At 32.9% G+C, this 26,267-nt stretch overlaps 2 protein-coding genes across 4 annotated transcripts in view; both read right to left on the bottom strand.

Moving 5' to 3' along the window:
* LOC134719091 (cysteine-rich motor neuron 1 protein-like) overlaps positions 1-1,995 on the bottom strand; it is a 31,382-nt gene extending 29,387 nt beyond the window's left edge. For all 3 annotated transcript variants that reach the window (XM_063582034.1, XM_063582035.1, XM_063582036.1), the window contains exon 1: positions 1,855-1,995. In XM_063582034.1, the coding sequence (XP_063438104.1) occupies positions 1,855-1,902 (48 nt within the window). In that variant the 5' untranslated portion in view covers positions 1,903-1,995. The remainder of the gene's footprint in view (positions 1-1,854) is intronic.
* A 12,933-nt stretch (positions 1,996-14,928) lies between these two features.
* LOC134719814 (uncharacterized) lies at positions 14,929-21,893 on the bottom strand. Its single transcript, XM_063582768.1, has 3 exons — positions 21,336-21,893; positions 20,297-20,384; positions 14,929-16,742 (listed from the first exon to the last, which is right to left on the bottom strand). Exons 1-3 carry the CDS (start codon positions 21,651-21,653, stop codon positions 16,060-16,062), a joined length of 1,089 nt encoding a protein of 362 aa, XP_063438838.1. The 5' UTR covers positions 21,654-21,893; the 3' UTR covers positions 14,929-16,059.
* Positions 21,894-26,267: the final 4,374 nt, after the last annotated feature.

The raw sequence follows: 26,267 nt of genomic DNA, 5'->3' as shown, positions 1-26,267 counted from the left end.
AAAATACTCCACTTTTGCTAGATTTATACCATTGCATACAAAATTACAATAAGGGGGAGGGGGGTCACAACGATACGTGTATAACACCGTTTTTTCCGGTCTAACTCCGTTAATCTCGGCTCTATACAAATTTATTCACAAGTCTACAGTTTGAAAGAAAGCTAGGGGAAGACTGCCCAAGCAACAGTTTACAAAACATAAATTAATCTAAAGTTAAGGGTGTTAAAACATAACAAAAAGTTCTCATAAAATATATATCATTGTCCAATCTTATGTAATAATAATCAGGTTATTGTCCTCTAGCCTGGTATCCCGGTCCGATATCTAGCTGCGCGTCGTTTACTGACAAGATTTAATTATCCTCCGGTTAAACTTAGTAAAGTAGCAATAATTGCTTCTTTTTAAGTTGAGTGTAAGTTTCGCACTTTTGACACCCATCGGATTAAGTTGTAAAATAGTAAATCTATAATCTCTTTGGGTATTTGAAATAAAGGATCATTATAATTAAGAATAAAGAAACATTCAAATGAAAACAAGAAATATTCAACTTAAAAACTAAAATGGGAACTATTCAATTTAAAACGAGAGTTCATATAACTATTCAATTCAAAACGAGAGTGCATATAACTATTCAATTCAAAACGAGAGTTCATATAAAGTACTTTGCCAGTTATTGTTAAAGTTTCTAACGTCACCTTACTTTTCATCAATTCTCTCAATTAATCTAAAATTTTATAAAAAAGCAATCTAATAGATTTTGACCAAATCTGTCAACTTCTATATATAAATGTTATAAATTTAATATATGGTCTCTTCGAGTAGCTATATAGAAAACGCATACCAAATTAATTGCTTGTAAAGTTATAGGATTCAACATACATGTACATGTATATGTAATATTATGACTCGTTTAATTTGTTATATTTTTTTTTGTGATCTGGATAACGTCCGTGTCTATAGGCCGAAGTATGCGTAACAAATAGTTGTATTTTTTTTGTTATCGTTAAACATGTTAACCAGGACATATAAACTAATGGAAATAATTTATTGTTTGAGGGTTGATCACAAATCCGGAATTTGTTTTCATATTTTAGCACATATATTTCAAGACTCATTTTATATTTCTATGTACAACACCAAAAGATCTCAATTGACATATATTTGTTTATCATCTTAAATTAGAGTTTTGTCAGAGAGTGACGTCTACTGATTTCAATTCAAATTCATAATAAAACCTCTCCGGAAACTTCTCAGAATTGGGGTTTACGATCTTTTGTTTTCTTAAAGTATTTCAATCAATATGTGATTGATTTTTAGGTATAATTATATAAATTCAAGTTAAAGATTCAAATGGAAATTGCAATATAAACTTCTAACAATAAGTTTGTGACATATACAAATTAAGTTAAAAAAAACCGATGCATTAGCTGCCTAATCATTCAATAACTGCAAATATTCCAGTGTACCATGTCCTTACTTCTGCAAAAATGTATTGACTGTTTAATAAAGGTTCCCAATGTATTTACTTGTCATGGTGTAGATTGAGTATGAATAAACATTACATTTCTTCATCAGAAAAATTATTACAAATTATAAAAAAATCGATTCTCGGTTTCTCTTATTCTTTTTTAAATTCACGACCTAATAAAAACAAAATGTTTTTCATCTTCTAACATGTTACACTTCATGTCGAAACCGAAAATATATTATAAAAAATATAAAAAATATATATCATTAAGTTTTTATTATTTTGGAATTATTCCATTTTGTTTTTTAAATATACAAATGCATCATAATGCTAAAAAATATCCACTCATTTGAATAATAATATCATTAATTTCTTTTAAAACTTACATGTACACAATGAATAAGACAAGCGAGCAAGAGTCCAGCTTGCCACATCTCGTACAATCACGTTAAATCTCGTAAATGAATACAGTTCGAACAACCTCTTGAATTTATAACTTATGATTTATCGATATTTAACCGACTACATGTGATTTCTTGTTCGATACACGATAAAGGTGTGCTTGCAGGAACAATATGTTATATATAACAAAATTCATCATATAAATTGATTTAGTATATATTACGCAGAAACTAACATATGCAAATTAGGTAGAATAAAAATATATTAATCTGATAATTGATTACGCACGTACATATACCTCAAAGGCAAGCAAAAACAGAAGAATATGATGTGGTCTACAATAAAAAATTCTACTCGTTCAGACAAAAATAGATTCTTATTTCAAAATTATCACGATCTAATATATACAAAAACACATATTAAATAATTCTCAATATAAATATGAAATCACTGTTTGGTGACCACCTCCGGGTGCAGTCGCCAAACCCTCCATCTAACCTCAGTCACAAGTTGTTTGACCTTTTTCATATTATCCGTTTCACAAATGATATGTGCCTTATGTCGTATCTACAATCCCGTTTCCTTTTCACGAACGTGATCTACCGATTAAGACTATTTACCGGATTTGTAATACATTGTAACATGAGCAACACGACGGGTTTCACATTTGGAGGAGGATCTGCTCACCCTCCAGGAGCACATGAGTTAACCTCCAGTTTTTTATGGGGTTCATGTCGTTTGGTCTTTGGTTTTCTATGTTTTTTTTGTGTACTATTATTTAGATATAAGATGTGGTATGAGTGCTAATGAGCCAACTCTACATCCAAGGCACAATTTGTAAAAGTGAACCATTGTAGGTCAAATATATATATAGAAGAAGAAAAAAAAGATGTGGTATGATTTCCAATGAGACAACTCTCCACAAGAGATCAAATTTCACAGAAATTAACACCTATATGTTATCGTACGGCCTTCAACAACGAGCAAAACCCATACCATATAGTTAGTTATGAAAGACCCCGAAATGATAGTGTTAAACAATTCAAATGGGAAAAGTAACGGCTTAATTTGTGTATGGACTTAGTTTAATCAGTAGTTTTAATGAAAAATTACAGATGTATATTACAATGTTACATAAAGTTCAAATATGGGATTCGGAAACAAGTTTGGAAAAACTTTTATAAATCCGTCTCCCTACGGTCTTCAACACTGAGCTAACAGCAAGCTATGGAAAGGCCCAAACATTCTTTTTTCTTTGTTAGCCATGCATGGTGTTGTCAGTTAATTTTCGATGTACGAGTGTGAACGTCCCTTTGGTATCTTTCGTCCCTGTTCTGACAGTGGTGTATGTATTTGTCTCATTGGCAATGTTGCCACATCTCCTTATTGTATATAAACAGTACAATACGATAAATATCAGTTTTCAAGGGCTTAACTTATCAAATCGATACAAAATTGAAAACATAAAAATACACATAATAGACGTAGAAAACTTCACTTAACAATCTTCTCCTTTGAAACGAGACCCGTGATAGCCCGCTAAAGGTCGACCACGTACCTTCCTCGCGGTCGAGACCCGTGGTAGCCCGCTATCAGGCCGTCCACGTTCCTTCCCATGTACCTGTTGGATCAAGTTGCATGTCATAGATAGAAATTGCATTAAATTTGCTTTAGACTTTTATAGGGAATATTCTTATTTTTATGTTCAATAGTTTGGACACTTTGGAAATTTAATTAATTTTTTATTTGGCTTAAACATTTCGAAGTTTGGTTCACAAGTTTTCTTTAACTTTATTATCTATCTTAAAACAGGAATATAAGGTGTAAATCTGCTGAACAAAAAAAAGATTATTCTCAAGTTTTAAATCTTGTATGTATTATCTCGTTTATGAAAAAGCAAGGCGACAGATTACAATATGTAATGTCCATTAGTTCCTTTGTAAGGGTTAACAAATAAATGATTTATGTAATTATACGTCTTTAATTTGACAAGTTAAGTTGATAAAGAAGGAAATAGAAATAGCCACATTGACAATGAATGGTTTTGCACGTGGTACAATAATCTGCCACTTTTACAATGAAAATTTTGTCTCAAAAACTGAAAATTAAATTCATTCCATGGATTCACTTTTTTCTCGATTAGCGTCACTCTACCAAACGCTATCAAGAAATAAAGTCTGTTTTTTTTTTATTGAATCCTTGTTTTTACTATTTTCAGGCCTGCCAAAGACAATTGTGTCAGCTCTCTGTTAGAAGCACGCAGCACCCTGGAAGTTAGCTTGTCCAATAGTTCATCACACTGCTTGCTGTACCCACCAAACAAATACACAGGAAACTTAGTTGTGTCACCACAAACACACTCGAATCGCTTGTCAAAAACTGTTAAAATGTACCTTTTTATCTTCTGAACTGCATACATTTATGATTTGTTGTAATGACAATAGTCTAGTTCCAAGCAAAAATATAAATGTGAACAGTTTTGAAGTAATAATCCAAGCATTCAAATTTATTTTTTTTGAGAGGGGGTTCGTGTTGCGTATTCTTAAGTGTTCTATGTTGTATCATGTGTACTATTGTTTGTCTGTTTGTCCTTTTCATTTTTAGCCATGGCATTGTCAGTGGATTTTCGATTTATGAGTTTGACTGTCCCTCTTTTAGAAGTGCAAAAGGGTTCTCGATCTTTCGCTTATGACCTTTTTGAATATTGTTAATTTGTCACAAACAGCTGGATAAAGTTCAAACTCAGGTTAAGCATTTGTGGTATTTGTATAATATTAACAATTATTTAAGTTTATATCAATATTATGCAAATTTGCAGTGAATGTGTGATTAGGTACATGCTAAACTTTCGTTGTCATTACATTTGTTCTTGCGTCAAAAACATGGAGCTCATGTTCTAACTGTGATATATATTCATACGTTTGAATAGGGATAAGAAATAAGAGTTACACGTCTTCTATACTATTAAACGAGAAGACATAATTTTGTGTGTCGCTTCTCTTCCTTCCACAATAAACAAGTCATCATGACTCAGTGCCCTATAGGTACCATGCAAAGTCGCATTTGTCATCCTTGCTTATAAGTATTTAGTTTGTTTTTTGGGGTGAGATAAATGAAAAAAAAGGTGTCCAGATATTGTTTCCGTCATCGGGCGCACTTTTAAGTCATAGACACGATTTCCGTTTCGGACTGGGACAGGTGAATTATTTTGCGTTTTTCTGTATACTATGATAATACATATAGGCCGTACTTTAACCTATAATGGTTTACTTTTTAAATTGTTACTTGGATGGAGAGTTGTCTCATTGGCACTCACACCACATCTTCCTATATCTATATACTATAAAGAAAACGTATTTGCTATTTACTATAAATTCCAAATTTACTATCCGCGGCTGTCACTGATATATATTATATAAGGAGTCTCTATAATGACTATATTGCCTAGGATAGTAAACATGGAATGGATAGTAAATAGCAAATACACTTTATTTATAGTATACATATGTTCATAGTTTCCAGAAAAACAGGAAAATGAAAAAAAAATAACGGTCTTTGAAATAAAAAAAAGGTGAGGGCTTAAAAAAAATTGCACTGCTACTAATTACCTAGCTATTACTTTTTATACTTTTCCTGAAATTCTCCAGTCGAAAAATCTTTAACAAAAATACATCCTTCAACAGTGCATCTATTCAACCACACTCTAAAAGCCCGCGATTTTGTGGGTGTATTCTAGCATTTATATATCCAATGACTATAACAATTTAAAACTTAGTTGTATTTTTTTTATCTGTAAAACATTTTAGATGTCTTAGAGAAATAAAGACGTGAAAGCAAATATAACGCAGACGTGAAAGCAAATATAACGCATTTTTAAATAGATAATCTTCCAAAGATCATATTGAACTCTTTTAAAAATAATTGATTAGTACTGATTTTTAGACTCGTCCAAGACATTGCTGATATAAATCAAAGTTATAAGTTTCATAAAAATATCTTGCAATTAAGCATTGTATACACATTAGAGCGCTAACAAGACCGAACGTGAAGCGTCGCGTCGCGGTGCCACCAAACACGAAAACAATGGACACTAACTATGATACTAAAATCTCAAAGAAAAAAATCCGGTTTTTTTAATACGCTTACAAAAAGTTATAAATATATGAATATAGAAACCATGGTACAGTACCATCAAACCGAAGTACTTAATATAAATACAAGTTTTTATTGATAATTGCTTTAACTTGTTTGTAAGGCTTGAATAATGCAGAATTATTTATAAGTGTTCTAACATGAACCTGAAATCAATTTAACGGTAATGAAATGTAGACACATTTATTGATATACTAAATGTATATAAGGGACGACATCAAAAGTTTAATGTAGGATAAAAAAAACTTAATCCACATAGTTTTTTTCACTGACCCCACCCCCACCTTAACTTAATTTGGGAAAATTTTATTTACCAATATGGATATATGTAAAATTCGATTTTAGATGTACAAAACTTGTAGAATTGTAACCCCCACCCCCAAACTTTTAATGTCGTCCCTAACTGAGTTGAGTCGGATAGAAATCGAGCTTCTTGAAGCGCATATACATGAACTAGTATGTACATTTGATTGATTTTAGAACATTGATATACGAAATGAAAGATGATTTTTTTGTCTATTGATAGCATTGAAAAACAAAATAGCATTGTTTGCGCTCTGCGGGGGGGGGGGGGGGGGGGGGGGATCTAGCTTAGACAAAAAATTGAGATGTTGGTGTTAATGAAAGCAGCACAAAGTTTTTCATTTGCTTCTGAATTGGACATTTACGCATCAATTCCTTCTTTTCATTAGACTACACTCTGTAAGATCTGCTTAAAACTCGAAACTTGCTTAAAACATACACTAATACATGGCCGTCAGTTTTCTCGTTTAAATTGTTTTACATTGTCATTTCGGTGCCTTTTATAGCTGACTATGCGGTATGGGCTTTGCTCATTGTTACAGGTCGTACGATGACACATAGTTGTTAATTTCTGAGTCATTTGGTCTCTAGTGGAGAGTTGTCTCATTGGCAAACATACCACATCTTCCTTTTTTATATTAACAATAAAATGGCATTCAGCATTGATAAATGTGTAATTGGAAGGCATTGAAACCGTTAGTGGGCGTGAAGAATTGTAGCGGAATTCCAAGATCACACGTGGTAGTTACATGTTTAATTTACTAATAATAGACTTTAAAAAGAGAAAATCTACAAGAAAAATGTCACAACAGCATGTTACAAATTGAACATAAATCATTTAATGCAAAATGGAAAGTACATTTTTTATACATCAATTTACATAAATATTTATAACAATTTACAGTATAAAATGAATGTCATTATTGATTGATTGTTGGTTGCTTTATGTCCAGTCGCAAATATTACATGTTTATCACACGTGCTTTACGAAATATACGTGAATAATGTTCGCCAAGATGCAATAACCTTATAATACCTATATTGAGTATATATAACTGTTTATTCAGAACGATGAATATATCCCACTAAATCATCTTGGAAAATATCATTAAAAAGATATAGAAAGATGTGGTGTGAGTGTCAATGAGACAACTCTCCATCCATGTATTACAATTTAAAAAAAAGTAAACCATTAAAGGTCAATGTACGGCCTTAAACACGGAGTCTTGGCTCATACCGAACAGCAAGCTATAAAGGGCCCAAAATTACTAGTGTAAAACCATTCAAATGGGAAAACCAACGGTCTAATAACAGTCTTTTTTAAATTATAATTTACAGAGCAAAGTTAAACAAACCAATTTGATCACAAAGGAAGGATCTTCTTTGTAATTTTTGTAAAAAAAAAAAATTTAAGAGGGTACCCAATACTTTGAATGAAAAAGGTTTGGCTCTGTTAATTGTCATTAAATTTAGGCAAGTTACAATTTGCCGTTTCAGAATATAATGCATTCTGGGTAATATTTTCAAAAGAATACAGCAAAACGATATTATTAACGACGGAAGTTCATCCAATAATGGGATTGTGTTTTTGTTTTGGCAAAAAAACAAAAAACAATGAGATTCAGGGGCGGATTCAGGATTTTGGAAAGGGGGGCGAAGATTTTTAATTTTGCCGAGCGGAGCGAGGCGAAAAAATTTTTGGACTTTTTTCGGCTAAAAAACATAAAATAAGTGTAATATGCACAATTTAAACGGTTCCTGGCTTGGGGCATGTATATTTTATAGTTGCTGTATTAAAAGTGTAAGGGTTGGACATTTTTTATGGACATGGACATTCGATGAAATTTACAATACGACCAACACGAGTTAAAAAAGACAAACAAGCAGTTTTTATCAAAATGTTTGATTGATATGTTTCACCCAACATAACTGAGAGAACCGAAGTGAGGGGTTCCAAATCCCCCAAAGATTACGAAAGTGTCTGAAATGACAACGAATTTAGGATGATGGTCGACAAATGGAAACATAAAGGTCACACCCAGTAGGCAGGTTACAAAGTATTCAATATATATAAGTCCGGCGAAACAGACATTCAAGTCAGACACGCAAACCCCGGCCACAAAAAAACTACGCCCGTTTTTTTCATCATGTTCATTTCATGCTAAATAATTTTGTTGGGAATTTTCGTTTTTAATAGCAAAAAACTGGACAAGACTATGTTTTCAATCCAGATACGATTCAGAATTTTTGTTTAAGGCAAGAATCAGAGTCAATTTTTCTCTCTCAAATATCTAAGACTGTCTCCTCAAATCGAATGGTTCGTACCTGAGACTTGAAATTTTTCTAGAGCTTATACTAAAATTGAAAATGGAAATGGGGAATGTGTCAAAGAGACAACAAACCGACCACAGAAAAACAACAGCAGAAGGTCACGAACAGGTGTTCAATGTAGCGAGAAATTTCCGCACCTGGAGGCGTCCTTCAGCTGGCCCCTCAACAAATATAGTACAGTGATAATGAACGCCATACTAATTTCCAAATTGTACACAAGAAACTAAAAATAAAATAATAACAAGACTAACGAAGGCCAGAGGCTCTTGACTTGGAACAAGCGCAAAAATGCGGCGGGTGACAGGGGTTCATTATTCAACTTTATTATTTATAAAATAAGCTGGTGCATTTGGGGTTAAACATGTTTTCGTAGGTAAATAATATTGTGGAACTTTCTTTTTTTGAGAGTGCAATGGTCTATAGAGTATTTACTATCACTTTCTGTTTGGTGGAATAGTGAAATAGAAGTCAATACGTTCTTGCTCAATCCTGTGTTGCTTTGAAGGTTTCCTGATTGTCATGACATCCTCAGCCTAAGCAATGTTTATTACTGTAATTTGAATTTCAAAATGACCGTGTGCCGTTTTTTCAACGCACTGGTCAACTCCACCATAGCAAATCACATGACTTGACAATCAGTAAATACCACCGAAAAATATCTTCATAAGTAAAGAATTGTCTTATAAAAATTAAATACTCGGGAAATGGCAAAGTTCACGAAGTCTAGTCTGATAAATAATTTAACAAAAAAAAAAAAAAAAAAAAGTCCGAGCAAAGGGGGGGGGGGGCGTACGCCCTCTACGCCCCCCGCTGAATCCGCCACTGAGATTAACCATAGTCCTTTTAAGATTCTGAAAAGGAGAATTGCAAATAATATATATTTTCTTAAATCCTTATGACTTGTTCAATCTTACAAATGTTACGTACTTTTATACATTTTTTCTATAAATCATGTATAATTATGCAAAATACCATGTTAATAAAACAAATTACAAGAAAACTTCTAGAAGTACTACTGAGTTATTAAAAGTAAACGTTTGATAAACTATTAATTGTACTTTTAAATGCGATGTAATAATTGAAATCAATAGGCGCCTACACACAATACAATGAGGCCCCTCATGGGGGGTCCTAGTAATCACATAATCACCATTTTTTTGCCACATAATCATTAAATATTTGCTTATCTTTAGTAATCAAATAATCATAAACTAAAAATACAGTCCTATGTAATCAAATAATCATGAAATATTCGGCTTAATAATCAAATAATCATTAAAAAAACGGCCAAGTAATCACATAATCAAAAACCCCATGAGGGCCCTCTACAATGAGGTGTTCATTTCTGTTCTACATTTCTCATTATCCCGTTTTTATCCTAATATTATAAAATCATTTTTCTCTTATCGCGGATCGAAGCATTTTGAAAAAGGGGGTCCAATTCCCGAAACACAAGGAAATATCACATAATTGAAAGAAAAAAAAAGAAAAAAAACATATTTGTGCGTATATGAAAAGGGGGCTCCAATCACATCTCCCATTTCCTGTGATCCGTCAATGCTCATACATTGCTTGTGAAATAAACATACATAGCAACAGTTGAAAATGAACAGCTAATCTGCCAAAAAAATCCCGCCCCTTTTCCCTAGAATATCGAAAGGTCGTCTCCTTAAGTACAAAAATGTACGATGTTAATCCAGAGTATGATCTATATATATTCAAACCACGCAACAAAGTACATGTATTAGCTGATGTTGGTGTGGTACGCATTTAATTATTCATTTGTAAAATTTCTATGCACATGGGCTTTGCTCATTGTTGAAGGCCGTACGATGACCTTTAGTTGTTACTGTCTGTGTCATTTTGGTCTTTTGTGGATAGTTGTCTCATTGGCAATCATACCACATCTTCCTTTTATTATATATACATGTATATATAGTTCGTTAAATTCACATAATACAATTGCTTGTACATTTTACATGTACTTGTCGACCGGCAAAATGATTTTTGTCCGTTAAATGCATATAGTACATTCACCTTTTGTGTACTTGTTGACCGATTAGATGATTTATTATGTTTATTGTTAAAATAAAATAATAAATAGTATTGGACAAAAACTTTTACATCCTTGTTGTGGCCTGGAAGATATTACAACATGTTTTTTTTTTATTTTATTCTAATGTACCGGATTAGCAAAGATAAATAAATTTGTATTTACAAAAAAAACATGACTACGTGGTTACAAAGGATTAGCCAATGTGCATTGTTTATAGTTTTTCTTCGTTTGTATGACGGACTTAAGTACACTATTTGTCATATGTAAGTTTTTTGTTGGTTTTACTGCTTCGGGAGTCTTTTGTAGTTCATCATTTTAAAATTGGCAAAATTTTCTTTTAAATATTATGAAAAGACTAGGTTTTTATCAGATTTTTTAAACTATTTATTTATTATGATATGTAATGAAATTATCAAAAGTCAGAGATTAGCGGGCTAAATGTTTATTGACAATCCATAATGATCGATTGATTAAACTAGAGAATTCCTAAAATCTGACAAAAATTCAAAAACAACGAGTAACATACATCCTTAAAGTCATAAGAAACGAGTGACCGGTGAAAAATTATGTTCTTCCAATTCTTGATCCAATGCATACACACATCATAAACTTAGACTTCTGTGCACGAATTTATAATTTTTTCGTGTAAATTTCGTATAATCGTCAATTTTTTTTTTCAATCGGTCAGTGTTGTTGTGAAAATATGGCAGGTAATTAAAGTTCGTGTTTTGAAGCCGAAGTTTAACGATGGTCACCTGTTTGTCAACAATCGACAAAAAATAAACGAAAAAGCATGGAAAGAGAGCACGTGTTTGACATGTGAATTCAGATAATAGTTTATGTTAAGGACATCCATGCGTATTGTGATCACCGGATTTTTACGAGATGGGTCACACTGAGGTCACTTTGCATACGGAAAATATGTCGGGGGAATTGGTTGCTGGAAGCAAGCAATTAAAATAAAGTAAACTTCTTCTAAATATGAATAAATTAAAGAATTTTCTTCAGAAAAAAGTATATGTACATAAGTTTTATAATGAAAACTATCCATTGAGTTATAAAATACATATGCATTATTTTTTTTGATTTGAGGTTTCTTATGACTTTAACGTTCAGTGTTGCTTCGATAGCAAAATATATCAACATGAATCAAGTTAGGAATATTACAATTGTTTTCAATTCCTTCTGTTGGTCGATGTAATGTACTAGTAGTTGAAAACTGTAAAGTGTGGTTTTTTTTCAGACATTTATCTTAATCATTTGAGCGCTTTACCTATCTCATGAAATTGAAGCTTCGGATCGATAATGAATCAAACCTTTATTATGACCAAAACAAATTATTTCATTTTTTCCAATATGAACCTTTTATTTCTATCATTACATGAATAGGTTATTAAAATGAATTTTTAGGGCATGTGTTTCAAATGATGACGTTAACTGATTGCAAGTATCGTATTGCATCAACGCTTACAGTCAATTATATATAGCTACATGTATCTTATCCACATGTTTTTAATACGGTTGATCTTTCTAGAATACCTGTGTCTCAGATATGGATATATGGTATCACCGTGTTTGTACTTACATGGGTAACACGGCGAGTGCCAAATGTGAGGCAAGATCCGCTTAACCTTTCTTAACACCTGGTATCCTTCCAAGTTGTTGGTGGGGTGCGTGTTACTCAGTTTCTGTTGTGCTTCCTATGTAGTGATTTGTGTTTGTATGTTAAAAAAGGAGAATGAAAATGGGGAATATGCCAAAGAAACCACAAACTGAGACAGAAAACAGCACAAGACTACCATGGTCTACAGTTGGCCCCTAAAAAAAGCGTACTAGTTCAGTGTAAGTTTGTCTTTTTGTCTTTTCCGTTTTTAGCCAAGCTGTTGTTAGCTTATATCTTATTGATGCATTTGAGTTTCCTTTATTATCTCTCGTCTCTCTTTTATAAATTTTGCTACCACCAAGTTCCCTCTTTTATTTTTATTTTCCTCAATTGTTACAATACTAGCTATCAATGAGCGACACAATGAGTGTCTTATATTGGATGATGTCAGTGAAATACTTGTCATTATGGAGTACTCTTGTTCATCCCACTTTTATTTTTTATCTCACCTGGCCCAAAGGACCAAGTGGACTTTTCTTATCACTTGGCGTCCGTCGTCTTTCGACGTCCGTCATCGTTAACTTTTACATAAATCTTCTCCTCTGAAACTACTTTGCCAAATTTAACCAAACTTTGCCACAATCATCATTGGGGTATCTAGTTTTAAAACGTGTTCAGTGACCCGGCAACCAACCAAGATGGCCACCATGGCTAAAAATAGAACATAGACATAAACACAACTGACAAAGCGAAACCAAACAAGCATGCACTTTAACAAGAGGACGACATATAATGAGGATAAAATTCAAAGAGCAGATGGATACATGTATAATTCTGTATGAATGTATAATAAAAGAAGATGTGGTATGATTGTCAATGAGACACCTGTCCACAAGAGGTCAAAATGTCACAGACATAACCAACTATAGGTCAACGTACAACCTCAACAATGAACAAAGTCCACACCGCAGTCAGCTATAAAAGGCCCCGATATAACAATGTAAAACAATTCAAACGAGAAAACAAACGGCCTCATTTAAATTAAAAAAAATGAAAGAAAAACAAATATGTAACTCAAAAACAAACGACAACCACTAAATTAGAGGTTCCTGACTTGCTACAGGCACATACATAAAAAAATGTGGCGGGGTTGAACATGTTAGCGGGATCCTAACCCTGCCCTAACCTGGGACAGTGGTATAACAATACAACATAAGAACGAACTATAAAAATCAGTTGAAAAAGGTTTAACTCATCAGGTGGACAAAAATACAAGTGGAAGTGGCCGGGTACTTGTACATCCCGACAACACAAAGACACTAGGAACAGATGTTAGAGTACTCACAGTTATTTGACAGCTAGTTCAAAGCCACTAACAACAAATAAAAAAATCATGCATGTAAAATGTGCCTGACTGTCTTAAGTCAGGAGCCCGTGATTCAGTGGTTGTTGTTTGTTGCTGTGTTGCATATTTGTTTTTCGTTCCTAGTTTTGTTCATAAATTAGGCCGTTAGTTTTCTCGTTTGAGCTTTGTTATGTTTGTGATTTCGGGGCACTTTTAATCTTGCTGTTCGATGTGAGCCAAGTGCTCCATGTTGAAGGCCTTACATTCATCTACAATGTATAATAGTATACTTTTATAAGTTATGACTTGGATGTTGTCCCATTGACACTCATACCACATCTTATTACATGAATGTGTATATCTATAAAGAAAAATTAACGAACAGACGAACAACAATATTATGTCTGTTTTTTCCCGCACACATTGTTGTTAATATAATGGAATTGCTTGCGACTGCCAAAATAGTGATAGGTTTTAAATTAGCCAGGTTTTTAATCTACCATATTCTACCAAAGGAAATACATGGATATGACAGTTTTTCTTTCCTTTTTGTGTGATGTCTTTTTGCTTTTGATTTCGTCATTTGATAAAAACTTCCCGTTTTGAATTTTAGTTATTTTACTTGTTTCATTAGATACAATCTTATTATTTGTGGTTGAAGTGAATAACTGAAATAATGATTTTTTTCTTGTTTATCCATGATACACAACCCAAATATATGCACATGGTCCGAGAACACAATTAATTCGTAGTGCATTTCTTTTAGAACATAAATGAAAATAAAAAAAAATCCCACCAGCGCTTTCTCAATGAAACTTTTACAGTGTGTTGTACTACTTTTGGGACAAATTATATCAAAATTATAGAAAACTTCATCGTCTCTAACTCAAAAGATGGACAATTTTATCTTTAGGGCGTCTTGAACTCTTTTGACAGCTACCGAAGTGCTATTTTGCAACCTTTTTCACCTGGACCAAATCACTACTTTCCTTTAAAATTCTGGACTCTAATTTCTTTACAGTGTAATTTCACCCCCTACTTACAATTTGAGGTATTAAACATGGAGAAATAAATTTGGAAGGGGTATAAAAAGTAATGGCAAGTAACCCACTGTTAACACTAGGGACTACGAAAATCAAGGGACGACAATTGTGGTCTCGGACCATATGTAGATTGATTACTACAAGATTTAATTATTTATTTAAAACAGAAAAAAAGAACTTACAAATGGAAAATATAATTACACAACATATAATGCAGTTGTAATGGACAAATGTACACTTATACATTGGATCTGTTTTATAATTATACAATTACAAGGATTTGTATACTAAAACGCCATAGATACATGTATATAGTCACTTGGCGCTCTTTCCAATGGTTCCAAAATTTTGGCACTATTTACACAATTCACAATAAATGTATTTTAACTTCAAAACCAATTTAACAGAAAAAACATTCAGACGCAGTAACTTAAATACCTAGTCGTGATTAATCTAAGAATACGGCATATACATGTAAACTGTTGATATTTGACTTTAAAATCATCAAAATGTCCGATCGTTACCATAGAGACTTTCTTCTTTTAAGTAACAGAAACATGAGTCGCCTTATATTCATTGGCTGTTTAAAATTTTCAAATTTAGTGGCAACAAGGATGGGTGCCATCCACTTTTGCGCACAATGGCATATCAGTGTATTAATGAAACGGTATTCATAAAAACAAATTAAATACTTCCATATTTTGGTTGTTACATCAAATAGGTTAAATAGTAATCAATAAAGTAAGACAAAGCTTAGAGAAATTACTTAAATTGTGAAAAGAAAACAATAATTCGGTTCATAAACCTATAAACATGAAATGGCCATTCATTTTAAGTTGTATATCTATAACGGTTAATGTACATGGTTTTAGAAAGGATCGTCTTGTAAAACTATTCATTTGTCATCTTTAAATTTTGAAATTCATTGACGTAACAAATTTGAAACAAGGCACCATAGTTAATTTTCTAAATAATCTTATTATTTTGGAAAATCAGTCTTATATTCCTCTGCGATATTTTCAAGAATATCTACTACTGTACTACGAGTGTTGAACTACCGTGATTTACTTTAAAACCTTTGCACGGTTGGTCAAGAATATGCTAAAATGTGTATTTTCATCCTATTTTTCTGCTAGAATTTTCTACTACTAGTAGATTGTTTACAGCTGTTAAGCTCAGTTCAAAAAATGAATGCATGATCTATAAGTTGTCGTTGATTCACATGGTCAGTAAAGAATATTTTGAATGCATGTAATGTTATTTTCTACTACACTATTATTTAAATACAATACTAGAAGATTTTTAACAGCTTCTAAGAGCTACTTAAACTTGATTCACAAAATGAATGCATGCGATTTAAGCTGTCGTTGACAGAGCATCTGTTGATAATTCTGTAATATTATTGATTGTTGTCGGTTCTGTTGAGGTAACATCTACACTGGTTTGCTGCTCAGTGACAACTTGCTGTTGAGTTGTATCTTGGAGCCTTGTAGTGTCTTGAACTGTAGTTGTAGCTTGGTGATCAGTAGAAACTGATACGGTTTTTGATGACGTATTTGTTGCGGACTCAGTTGTAGGCCTTGATTGAATTGTCTTTTCTTCAGTTGTCGCCCCTGATTGAGTTGTCTTTTCTTCAGTTGTCGCCCCTGATTGAGTTGTCTTTTCTTCAGTTATCGCCCCTGATTGAGTTGTCTTTTCTTCAGTTATCGCCCCTGATCGAGTTGTCTTTTCTTCAGTTATCGCCCCTGATTGAGTTGTCTTTTCTTCAGTTGTCGCCCCTGATTGAGTTGTCTTTTCTTCAGTTGTCGCCTCTGAATGAGTTGTCTTTTCTTCAGTTGTCGCCTCTGATTGAGTTGTCATTTCTTCAGTTGTCGCCTCTGAATGAGTTGTCATTTCTTCAGTAGTCGCCTCTGATTGAGTTGTCTTTTCTTCAGTTGTCGCTCCTGATTGAGTTGTTTTTACCACAGTTGTACTTTCAGTGGTAGTTTCGCTCTCAGTGGTCATTTGAGTTGTCGCCTCATACCTTATTGTGTCGTCATCTTAAATAAAAGGGAGAATACTCTTAATAATTATATGTTCGTCGTATAAGGCTATAGGAAAACTGGAAACCACATAATTCAATTCGATTCAATTCAAATAAAAAAAGAGTTTATTGCATACATAGAAATAATGTAACAGCTGTCATCTGGTACTGATACTAAATCCAGATCAAATGTACAGAATAACTTGCAATTGGTTATTTTATATGCAAGCTAAAGACAGGGGTATATATGATAATGTTTTTGTTTGCTGTGGGGTTTTTTTCTTCTGAAAACCTCCGTTTATTCTTTTGTCCATGGTATACAATTTTCTATCACTTTCATAAAAAAGATCTTTCACGTCGTTTATATCATTATGTTTTTGTTACAGCCTCAATGACGAATAACACGCATCTCATTTACGCTTACTGCTATTCTCCTTTAGGAATACCTCGCAATTTATAGACACATATATCAAATTTAAGTTCAGAACACATCTAATTGACTCTTACCACTCAACTCATTGAGGAACCGGGGTATACCACACGACACATTGCAACATACAACACATATCATTGAAGTATACCTAACATCTCATTGACTTAAATCACACATCTCATTGACAATTCCCACACACCACATTGACACATACCACAAATCTCAATGACGTATACCACACATCTCATTTACGTATACCACACATCTCATTGACCTGTACAACAAATCTCATTGGCGTATATCACACATCTCACTGATAATTATCACACATCACATTGACGTATACACCACATCTCACTGATGTTTACCACGGGTCTCATTGAAGTATATCACACATCTTATTAACGTATACCATATATCTCATTGACAATTGCAACACATCACATTGAGATATACAAAACATCTTATTGACGTATACAACAGATCTCATTGACATATACCACATATCACATTGACATATACTAGTACACCACATCTCATGGACATAAACCATACATCTAATCGGCACATACCACAAATCACATTGACATATACCACACATCTCATTGTCAATTCCCACACACCACATTGACATATACCATACATCTCAATGACGTATACCACACATCTCATTGACACATACCACACATCTCATTGACGTATACCACACATCTCATTGACACATACCACACATCTCATTGCCCTGTACAATATATCTCATTGACGTTTATCACACACCACATTGACACATACCACAAATCTCAATGACGTACATCACACATCTCATTTACGTATACCACACATCTCATTGATCTGTGCATCAAATCTCTAGACGTTTATCACACACCTCATTGACACATACCACAAATCTCAATGACATATACCACACATATCATTGACCTGTACAACAAATCTCATTGACGTATATCACACACCTCATTGACACATACCACAAATCTCAATGACGTATACCACAAATCTCATTTACGTATACCACAAATCTCATTGACCTGTGCAATAAACCTCATTGACGTATATCACACATCTCATTGTTGATTATCACACATTTTATTGATGTATACAACCCATCTCATTGATGTTTACCACGGATCTCATTGACGTTTACAACACTACAATGTATATAAATAACACATAGCTGAGAGGGTGGTAGAGCAGATTGGTACCCCGAGAAAACATTGTCAACCACGGCGAAGCTATGTGTTATTTGATTTATTATACTGAATGTCCTATCATTATTGGCTTTTACAGATTACTTTTATTTTAAAAGTATTGTCTATGACTTCACGATCATAACAACGTTACGGGCATTAGAAAAAGAAAGAAAAAAGTCAAGCAAGATGTTTCATTTTATTTATTTTAACAGTCGATAATAAAATCTTAGTCAAAACGTAGAACTTAAGCATTGTATTTAATTCCTTGATGTAAATTCAATACATTGTTCTTTGAATTATCGATTTTTGATTGGTCTAGACGAGAGGGTAACATTAAAAAAAATTGTCACCCGCTCAGCCATGTGATCGAGTAAATTGAAACCCTCGTCATAGCCAATCAAAATATGGCATTTTAACGTGAAGTATGATAAATCTCATAGACGTATATCACATATCTCATCAACGTATACCACATATCTCATTGACATATACCACACTCATTGACACATACCACACATCACATTAAGATTTACAAAACTTCTCATTGACGTATACCACGAATCTCATTGACATATACCACACACCTCATTGACACATACCACACATCACATTAAGATTTACAAAACTTCTCATTGACGTATACCACGAATCTCATTGACATATACCACACATCACATTGACATATACTAGTACAACACATCTAAATGACATATACCATACATCTCAACGACACATACCACACATCACATTGACATTTACCACAAATATCATTTACGTATACCACACATTTCATTAGCGTATATCACACATCGCATTGACGTATACCATATATCTAATTAACGTTTACCACACATCTCATTGATGTATACCACACATCTCATTGACGTATACCACACATCTCATTGACGTATACCACACATCACATTGACGTACACAACAAATCTGATTGGCGTATATCACACATCTCATTGACACATACCACGCATCTCATCGACACATACCACAAATATCATTACACATACCACACATCTCATTGACAATTTCCGAACATCTCATAGACGTATACCACGCAACGCATCGACACATTCCAAACATATCATAGACGTTTAACACACATCTCATTGACAATTTCCACACATCTCATAGACGTATACCACACATCTCATCGACACATACAAAACATCTCATTGACATATATGACACAGCTCATTGAGGTATACCACACATCACATTGACACATACCGCACATCTCATTGACGTTTACCACACATCTCATTGACACATACAACAAATCTCATTGACACATACCACACATCTCATTGAGGAATACCACATATCTCATTGGCGTAAACCACATCTCTCATTGATACATACCACACATTTTATTGCCGTATACCATACATCTCATTGATGTATACCACACATCTCATTGACACATACCACACATATCATTGACGTATACCACACATATCATTGACACTCACCACACATCTCATAGACGTTTACAACAAATCTCATCGACACATACCACACATCTCATCGACACATACCCCACATCTCATTGACACATACCACACATTTCATTGAGGTAAACCACACATCTCATTGAGGTAAACCACACATCTCATTGAGGTAAACCACTTATTTCATTGAGGTAAACCACACATCTCATTGAGGTAAACCACACATTTCACTGAGGTAAACCACACATCTCATTGAGGTAAACCACACATTTCACTGAGGTAAACCACACATCTCATTGAGGTAAACCACACATCTCATTGAGGTAAACAACACATCTCCTTGACGTACACCACATATCTCAATGACGTATATCACACATCTCAATGATGTTTACCACACATCTCATTGACGTATACCACACATCTATTCTATCTAATAAAGATCAATAGATATTGAACCTACCATCAACCAAGCATGTACACATCCCATTATACAAAGTAATACATATGTCTCCTTCTGCACAATCTGAGGTACATGGATCACGTGATGTCTAAAAATAGAACAAAAATGATATAACTTACGAATTTGAGTCATATAGAAAGTTTTAGAACTTTTAAAATGTACAAATTAGACACGTCTTTGAAGACCAGATGTTGACTACTATCATGTCATTTGGTCTCTGGTGGAGATTTGTTTCATTGGCAATCATTCCACGTCTTCTTATTTTCATACGTCAATTTTTATCATTAAAATTAAAGTAAATGTTTATAAAGATTTTTTTTTTTTTTTGTAAGATATTTGGAATCCTCTGGAGTAATCTATATTTTGCCATTAACAAAATTTGCCCACTAACCCTTATATTTTTCTTTTTATGATTTGATTACATAATACAGTCGAAAATGTCATCTTAGGTCTTAAGCCAAAGATAAACATCTGTAAGATGAAGTTGCAATAATAAATTCAGTTATGTAACATCTAAAGTGCCAAATGTAGAAAGCTAGAATTACAAACACGTTTTTTCAATAATATTGAGCTTGATAAATTACAAAGAGATATGAAAAAACAGAGTCGTTATCAAGTTTCTAAATTAAAGTCATTAAATATTTAAATATATTGATCTGAGTATTAATTGTAATAGTTCTGTGAATTAGATCTATGGAAAGTTTTCAGTGTTATTGTCAGGCTAATTTAATCTCGTATATCAAACTCGATAGATGACGCCTGCTACGTTGTTGGATGTTAAACACAAACCAGTGGTGAATCCAGAATGTTTATAAAGAGGGGTCCCACTTTCTGCCCTAAGAGGGGGCATGCTCCGGCCACTCTTACGTGATTCTTTCTAAAAGTTTATAAACATTTGTTTTCCACACTGACTGCTCTATCGAGGGAACTGGTCTAGCGATGCTTCAGTGACTCACTCTTTAATCAATAAAAAAAAACACAAAAGGGGGAAAATCCCTCTCCCTCGGGCCCCCTGGATTTGCCAAGCAAAACTTCTTACCTGTCTATAAGGCGAGATGTAAACATATTCATATCCGGATTCTGATAGGAACACTTCCGGTGAGGGTTTTTCATTTATTTCACAATGGAAAGAATCCATGTTGTAGTTGAACGAATGGCATCTCGGTCTTCGGATGCATTCATCGAAGCAACTGTTTGGTCCGTAGTTGTGAAATGTTATATAAACAGATCCATTCAGTCTCTCTCCAGATTTATCCGGACTGACACGCGAAAATCCAGATTGACAAACCTGTCCGAAAATTGTCTTCGATAAGAATATTATGACCGACATCTGGTAGCAATATTTAAAGTTCAACATTGTTTTATTATAATAAACAGTCTTTATGGTAATGTGGAAGTCTATGCGGTAACGTACCAATCTATATTATAGTGTACAAGTCTTTATGGTAATTTAAAAGTCTATATGGTAGTTTACAAGTCTGAATGGTAATGTATAAGTATATGTATGGTAATGTACAAATAGGATGGAATCGTGTCGGCTTTCTCAAACAACTAATGCACAGGCCTTACTTTGTGGTGGAATTTCTTGGTGTTTTACTGCAATCCTGCAATTATACAAATAAAGTGAGTTGGATAAATTATGAAAAATCTGTGACCAAGTTACGCAGATCTGAAAACACTCCGTTCTATCTGCTGTTTTAAAGATCTTTCGGGTTTCTCTTATTTTATCGGATTCAACACCTTCAAATTTTTCATCGGGAGATGACGTATACCGCACATCTCAGATACTTTAAAGCGTAACTTGGACTCGTGATTTACATTTAATCAGATTGACTAGAAAACCTAGACAAACATAATTTTCAAATTTAAGACTTGCATCTTAAAAAAATACTTGATGACAAGAATGATAAATTTATTAATCAGTGGCTATCACCATATCCATTTCCGGTGTTTGAAACATGATCTGCGTATCCTACTGGGGTACCTTGGATCACTCCAGTTTTTTCGATGTACTATGTGTTTCCTATGGCAAGCCGTTTTGCTATTTATTCTTACTTCAACATATCTCATAAATTTTATAAGATATATTAAATTATTTATAAGATATCTTATATAGTTTATAAGATATCTCATATAGTTTATAAGATATCTTATATAGTTTACAGATATCTTATATAATTGTCTTTATAAGATACCTCATAAACTATATGAGATATATTATAAACTATATAAGATATCTTATAAACTATATAAGATAACTTATAAATTATATAAGATATCTTATATAAAAGTTGTTTATAAGATATCTCATATAATTTTTAAGATATCTTATAAACTTTAGAAGATATCTCATATACTTTATAAGATATCTTATAAACTTTAGAAGATATCTTATAAACTATAGAAGATATCTTATAAATTTTAGGAGATATCTTATAAACTTTAGGAGATATCTTATAAACTTTAGGAGATATCTTATATAATATATGAGATATCTTATAAAAATGAAATTATATAAGATATCTTATATATTATAGGAGATATCTTGAAATTCGAATAAATAGTAAAACGGCTTGCTATCGTTTCCCAGTCTAGTTATCTATGTCGTTTTTTTCTCCATGACATTGTTAGTTTGTTTTCGGCTTAGGAGTTTTAATATTTGTTTGAAATATTTCACATCTTCTTTACCTATGGATTCAATAAATCCTGCACAACGAATGCAACGAGTTATGTACACAATCAATAGTCTATCAAATGTTTCAAACTATATAATAGATTGGTAAATGCTTTATGTTTTCATTCAGTCGTGAAGAGAAATTATAGACAATGTACAATTATTGACATTGATAAATGCAATTATAGACTTTTAAACTTAACTCATTTAATGAGGTCCAACATACTATAATATACATGTAGGTTTACTCAGATGGCAAGACAAGACAAGACACAATAAATACTGTATTACAGTCTCACCACTATAGTTACAAATAAAATATCAGTGGCGGATCCAGAACTATTTGTAAGAGGGGGCCCGCTGACTGACCTAAAGGGGGGGTCTCCAGTCACCCTTCAGTGATTCCCTATATAATTATTAACCACCACGAAAGGGGGATGGGGTGGGGGAAAGGACCCCGTGGATCTGCATTTGAATAAACAACATGGCAAAAGACACATATATTATATAATAGCACTTTTAGTTTCTGAACATTTAGAGAATCCGTTATATACTAATAAAAAAAATAGAATACGCCTCCAAACTGATCGATATAAATTTCCCTGGCATGTACAGATTTTTTCACTCTGCAAAAGTTAATGGTTATAATTAAAATCATTAGCCTAGATAAAAAAGAATACATTTCTTTATTATGATGGTAACTAATTAAGAAATCAATAGAACAAATTTCAAGTTAATTATTTACGAGTTATCCGGGTGTGGATGAGTTTTACAGAATAGAGAATAATCGGGACAAATATATTAAAATAGAGAGAAAAAATGGACCAAAGAAGTAAAGAATACCGAATAATGGGCTAAAAGAATTATAAAGAATGGATTTAAATGACTGAGATGAAACTGATATGGAGAACCCCATTCAGGACCCTTGATTATTTAAAATTTAAAATAGAAATCGGATTCCCATCTTCGATTTAGCAGTTAATAAAATCTGTCAATTAAAAACAATTAAAATGTTGACTAACGAGTTATATGATATGGTTTACCGTTATGTAAATGCTTTTTTTCATTTCGAAAATGTTTAAATGTATATTTACATAATCGAACCTTTTACAGATGCGTTCACGTTTCTCCAGGTGTAATACCACCATTGATTTTCCCCTGTTAGTCTTTGTTAAATTTGCACTTTTCAAAAAATTGTGCAGAATTTATCTTTCAAATTGTTTCAAATAAAGAAATACTTGGCTCATATGAGTAAAGTTTTATCCTGTCCAGTTCTATAGAAAAATTTTCACATTACATTTCATTGCATATAAGAAAATAACCATCATTGGAAGTTAACCAATCAAATTTCTCCCCTTATTCTATCTGTGCACAAGGTTTAGTCACCATGTAACCTCAAGATTTTCTATAGAAATCACAATTAAAAAAATAATGGTGTTTTGAAATACCCAAGATATTCGTTATGACACAGAAATAGTTTTACTGCAATAAAATGTAGGATTAATTACCTACAACTGTCAAATTCAAGGGAATATTTTTTTCGACCTACTTTCACAACCGGATGTGACATACCATGATTTGGTGGTATTACACCTCCAACATTTCATAATTAGACTAGAACAACTTTAGGGATTTGTAAATCTCCTGTTCTTTAATAAATAAAATATTGTTAAATAGGGTTAGTTTATTTAAAGTTATATATTAAAAAAAAACATGTTATATTATATTTTTGTTTACAATAATAGACAACTTTCGAGTTCGATGCATTTCCGTCAAAAACTTTGGTTTTAGTGAACATCATTCGTGCGTTTAGTGGCGTCGTCACTTCCGTTCCAATGTTGAACAAGTGGTTGGAAAACTATAAAGCTATATTGCACGAATTATTCGGCAAATTGAATTTTCATAATTGTCTTTCAGCACTGGAAACGATGATAGTCCGTCGGAAGGGGACGATAAATGGCTGACCCGTGTTAAGATAGAGCCATATCTCTTGCACGTTAAAGACACCCTTGTAGATTTCGAAAAAGAGTAGGCTAATGCCGCTACAAGACAGCACTCGCACCCGCAAAGTGGAAAGGGATTAATATAAGTTGCAAAACTTGTTTCCCAATCCACTCTAAATAAATATGTTTAAACTAAACTGCTGTCATTAGGGGATTGCATTGTTATTAAGTACCTACATAACAAATATTATTTCTAGTTTATCCTGCACAATGACGATCACTAAGACGCTTGATGAACGTTTATAGTGCAGGGACACAGACTATCCCCTCTGTCTGGTAAATGACATAATAAAGGTGAGGAGGTTTTTTTTCCGGTGACGGACAAACTCGAAAGTGGTCTATTGGTTTTTATATTAAAAAAATAGTTTCCCACTTGATTTTAAAGGTAGATATGATCTAACACAGAAGTGTAAATTTTCATATTTTGTTTTCATATTTTCTCCCTCTATTTTTCGTAATATGGTATCATTGATTACAATGTTGTGATTTGAATATAAAAAAAGAAGAATTATATTCTGAAAGCCTTTAAGAATATATAATTGCTTGAGTCATTAATCTTACTGTATATTTATAAATTCAATATTGCGAGGTTTTCATGTTATATACATTTTGTATAATGCGACTAGATTTGTATCACAATAATAGAAACTCGCATTCTGATAACTAAAATATATTTTTTTATTTTTATTAATGAAATGCACATTTATACCCCTGGGGGTTGAAGGCATATACAAACAATACAATACAATATACACAATAGAAAAATTAACATATTAAACATCATATATAAAGTGGTAAAACAGTAATATTTATGCAGGCGTTGTGTCCACTCCCCTCAGTGCAAATGACTTTTTAATGAACGGAACAGTAAGCTGCATAATATCAAATGAAGATAGAATTAATTGTAATCTATCTGTTTCAGACAAATAAAAGTATTCTGGACATATATTATTTATATCTTTTTCAAGCTGATTACATAAAGATTTATTAATTTTACATTTTAAGAAAAGTGGGTTTCATCTTCAACCGCATTTATATTACAATGTTTTTTTTCGAAATCGCAACAATCGCAACAATAGAACTCGCACTTTTGTCCTTTCTGAATCTAAATTAAGTATGTATAGATATGCAAAGCATATAGAAATTATAACCTTATACTTATGTGCACGTGTCATGATGTTCCCGGTTGGGGCGATATCTTTTTGCGCCAAAAAATAGCTCATTTGCGCCACAACTTAATTGCGCCAATACTTCTTTTGCGCCAACTAATTTTTAAACTATAGGTATCATTTGC

The sequence above is a fragment of the Mytilus trossulus genome, chromosome 5 (genome assembly GCF_036588685.1).
Source record: "Mytilus trossulus isolate FHL-02 chromosome 5, PNRI_Mtr1.1.1.hap1, whole genome shotgun sequence".
Taxonomy (NCBI): Eukaryota; Metazoa; Mollusca; class Bivalvia; order Mytilida; family Mytilidae; genus Mytilus; species Mytilus trossulus.
This window is presented reverse-complemented; position numbering and strand designations above follow the sequence as displayed.

Excerpts from the sequence above, each read along its gene's own strand:
- LOC134719814 (XM_063582768.1), bottom strand. The coding sequence starts at position 21,653 with ATGTTGAACTTTAAATATTGCTACCAGATGTCGGTCATAATATTCTTA. Across the intron at positions 20,385-21,335 it reads ACATCTCGCCTTATAGACAG|ACATCACGTGATCCATGTAC; the intron begins GTAAGAAGTTTT and ends TTCTATTTTTAG. Across the intron at positions 16,743-20,296 it reads GTGTACATGCTTGGTTGATG|ATGACGACACAATAAGGTAT; the intron begins GTAGGTTCAATA and ends CTTTTATTTAAG.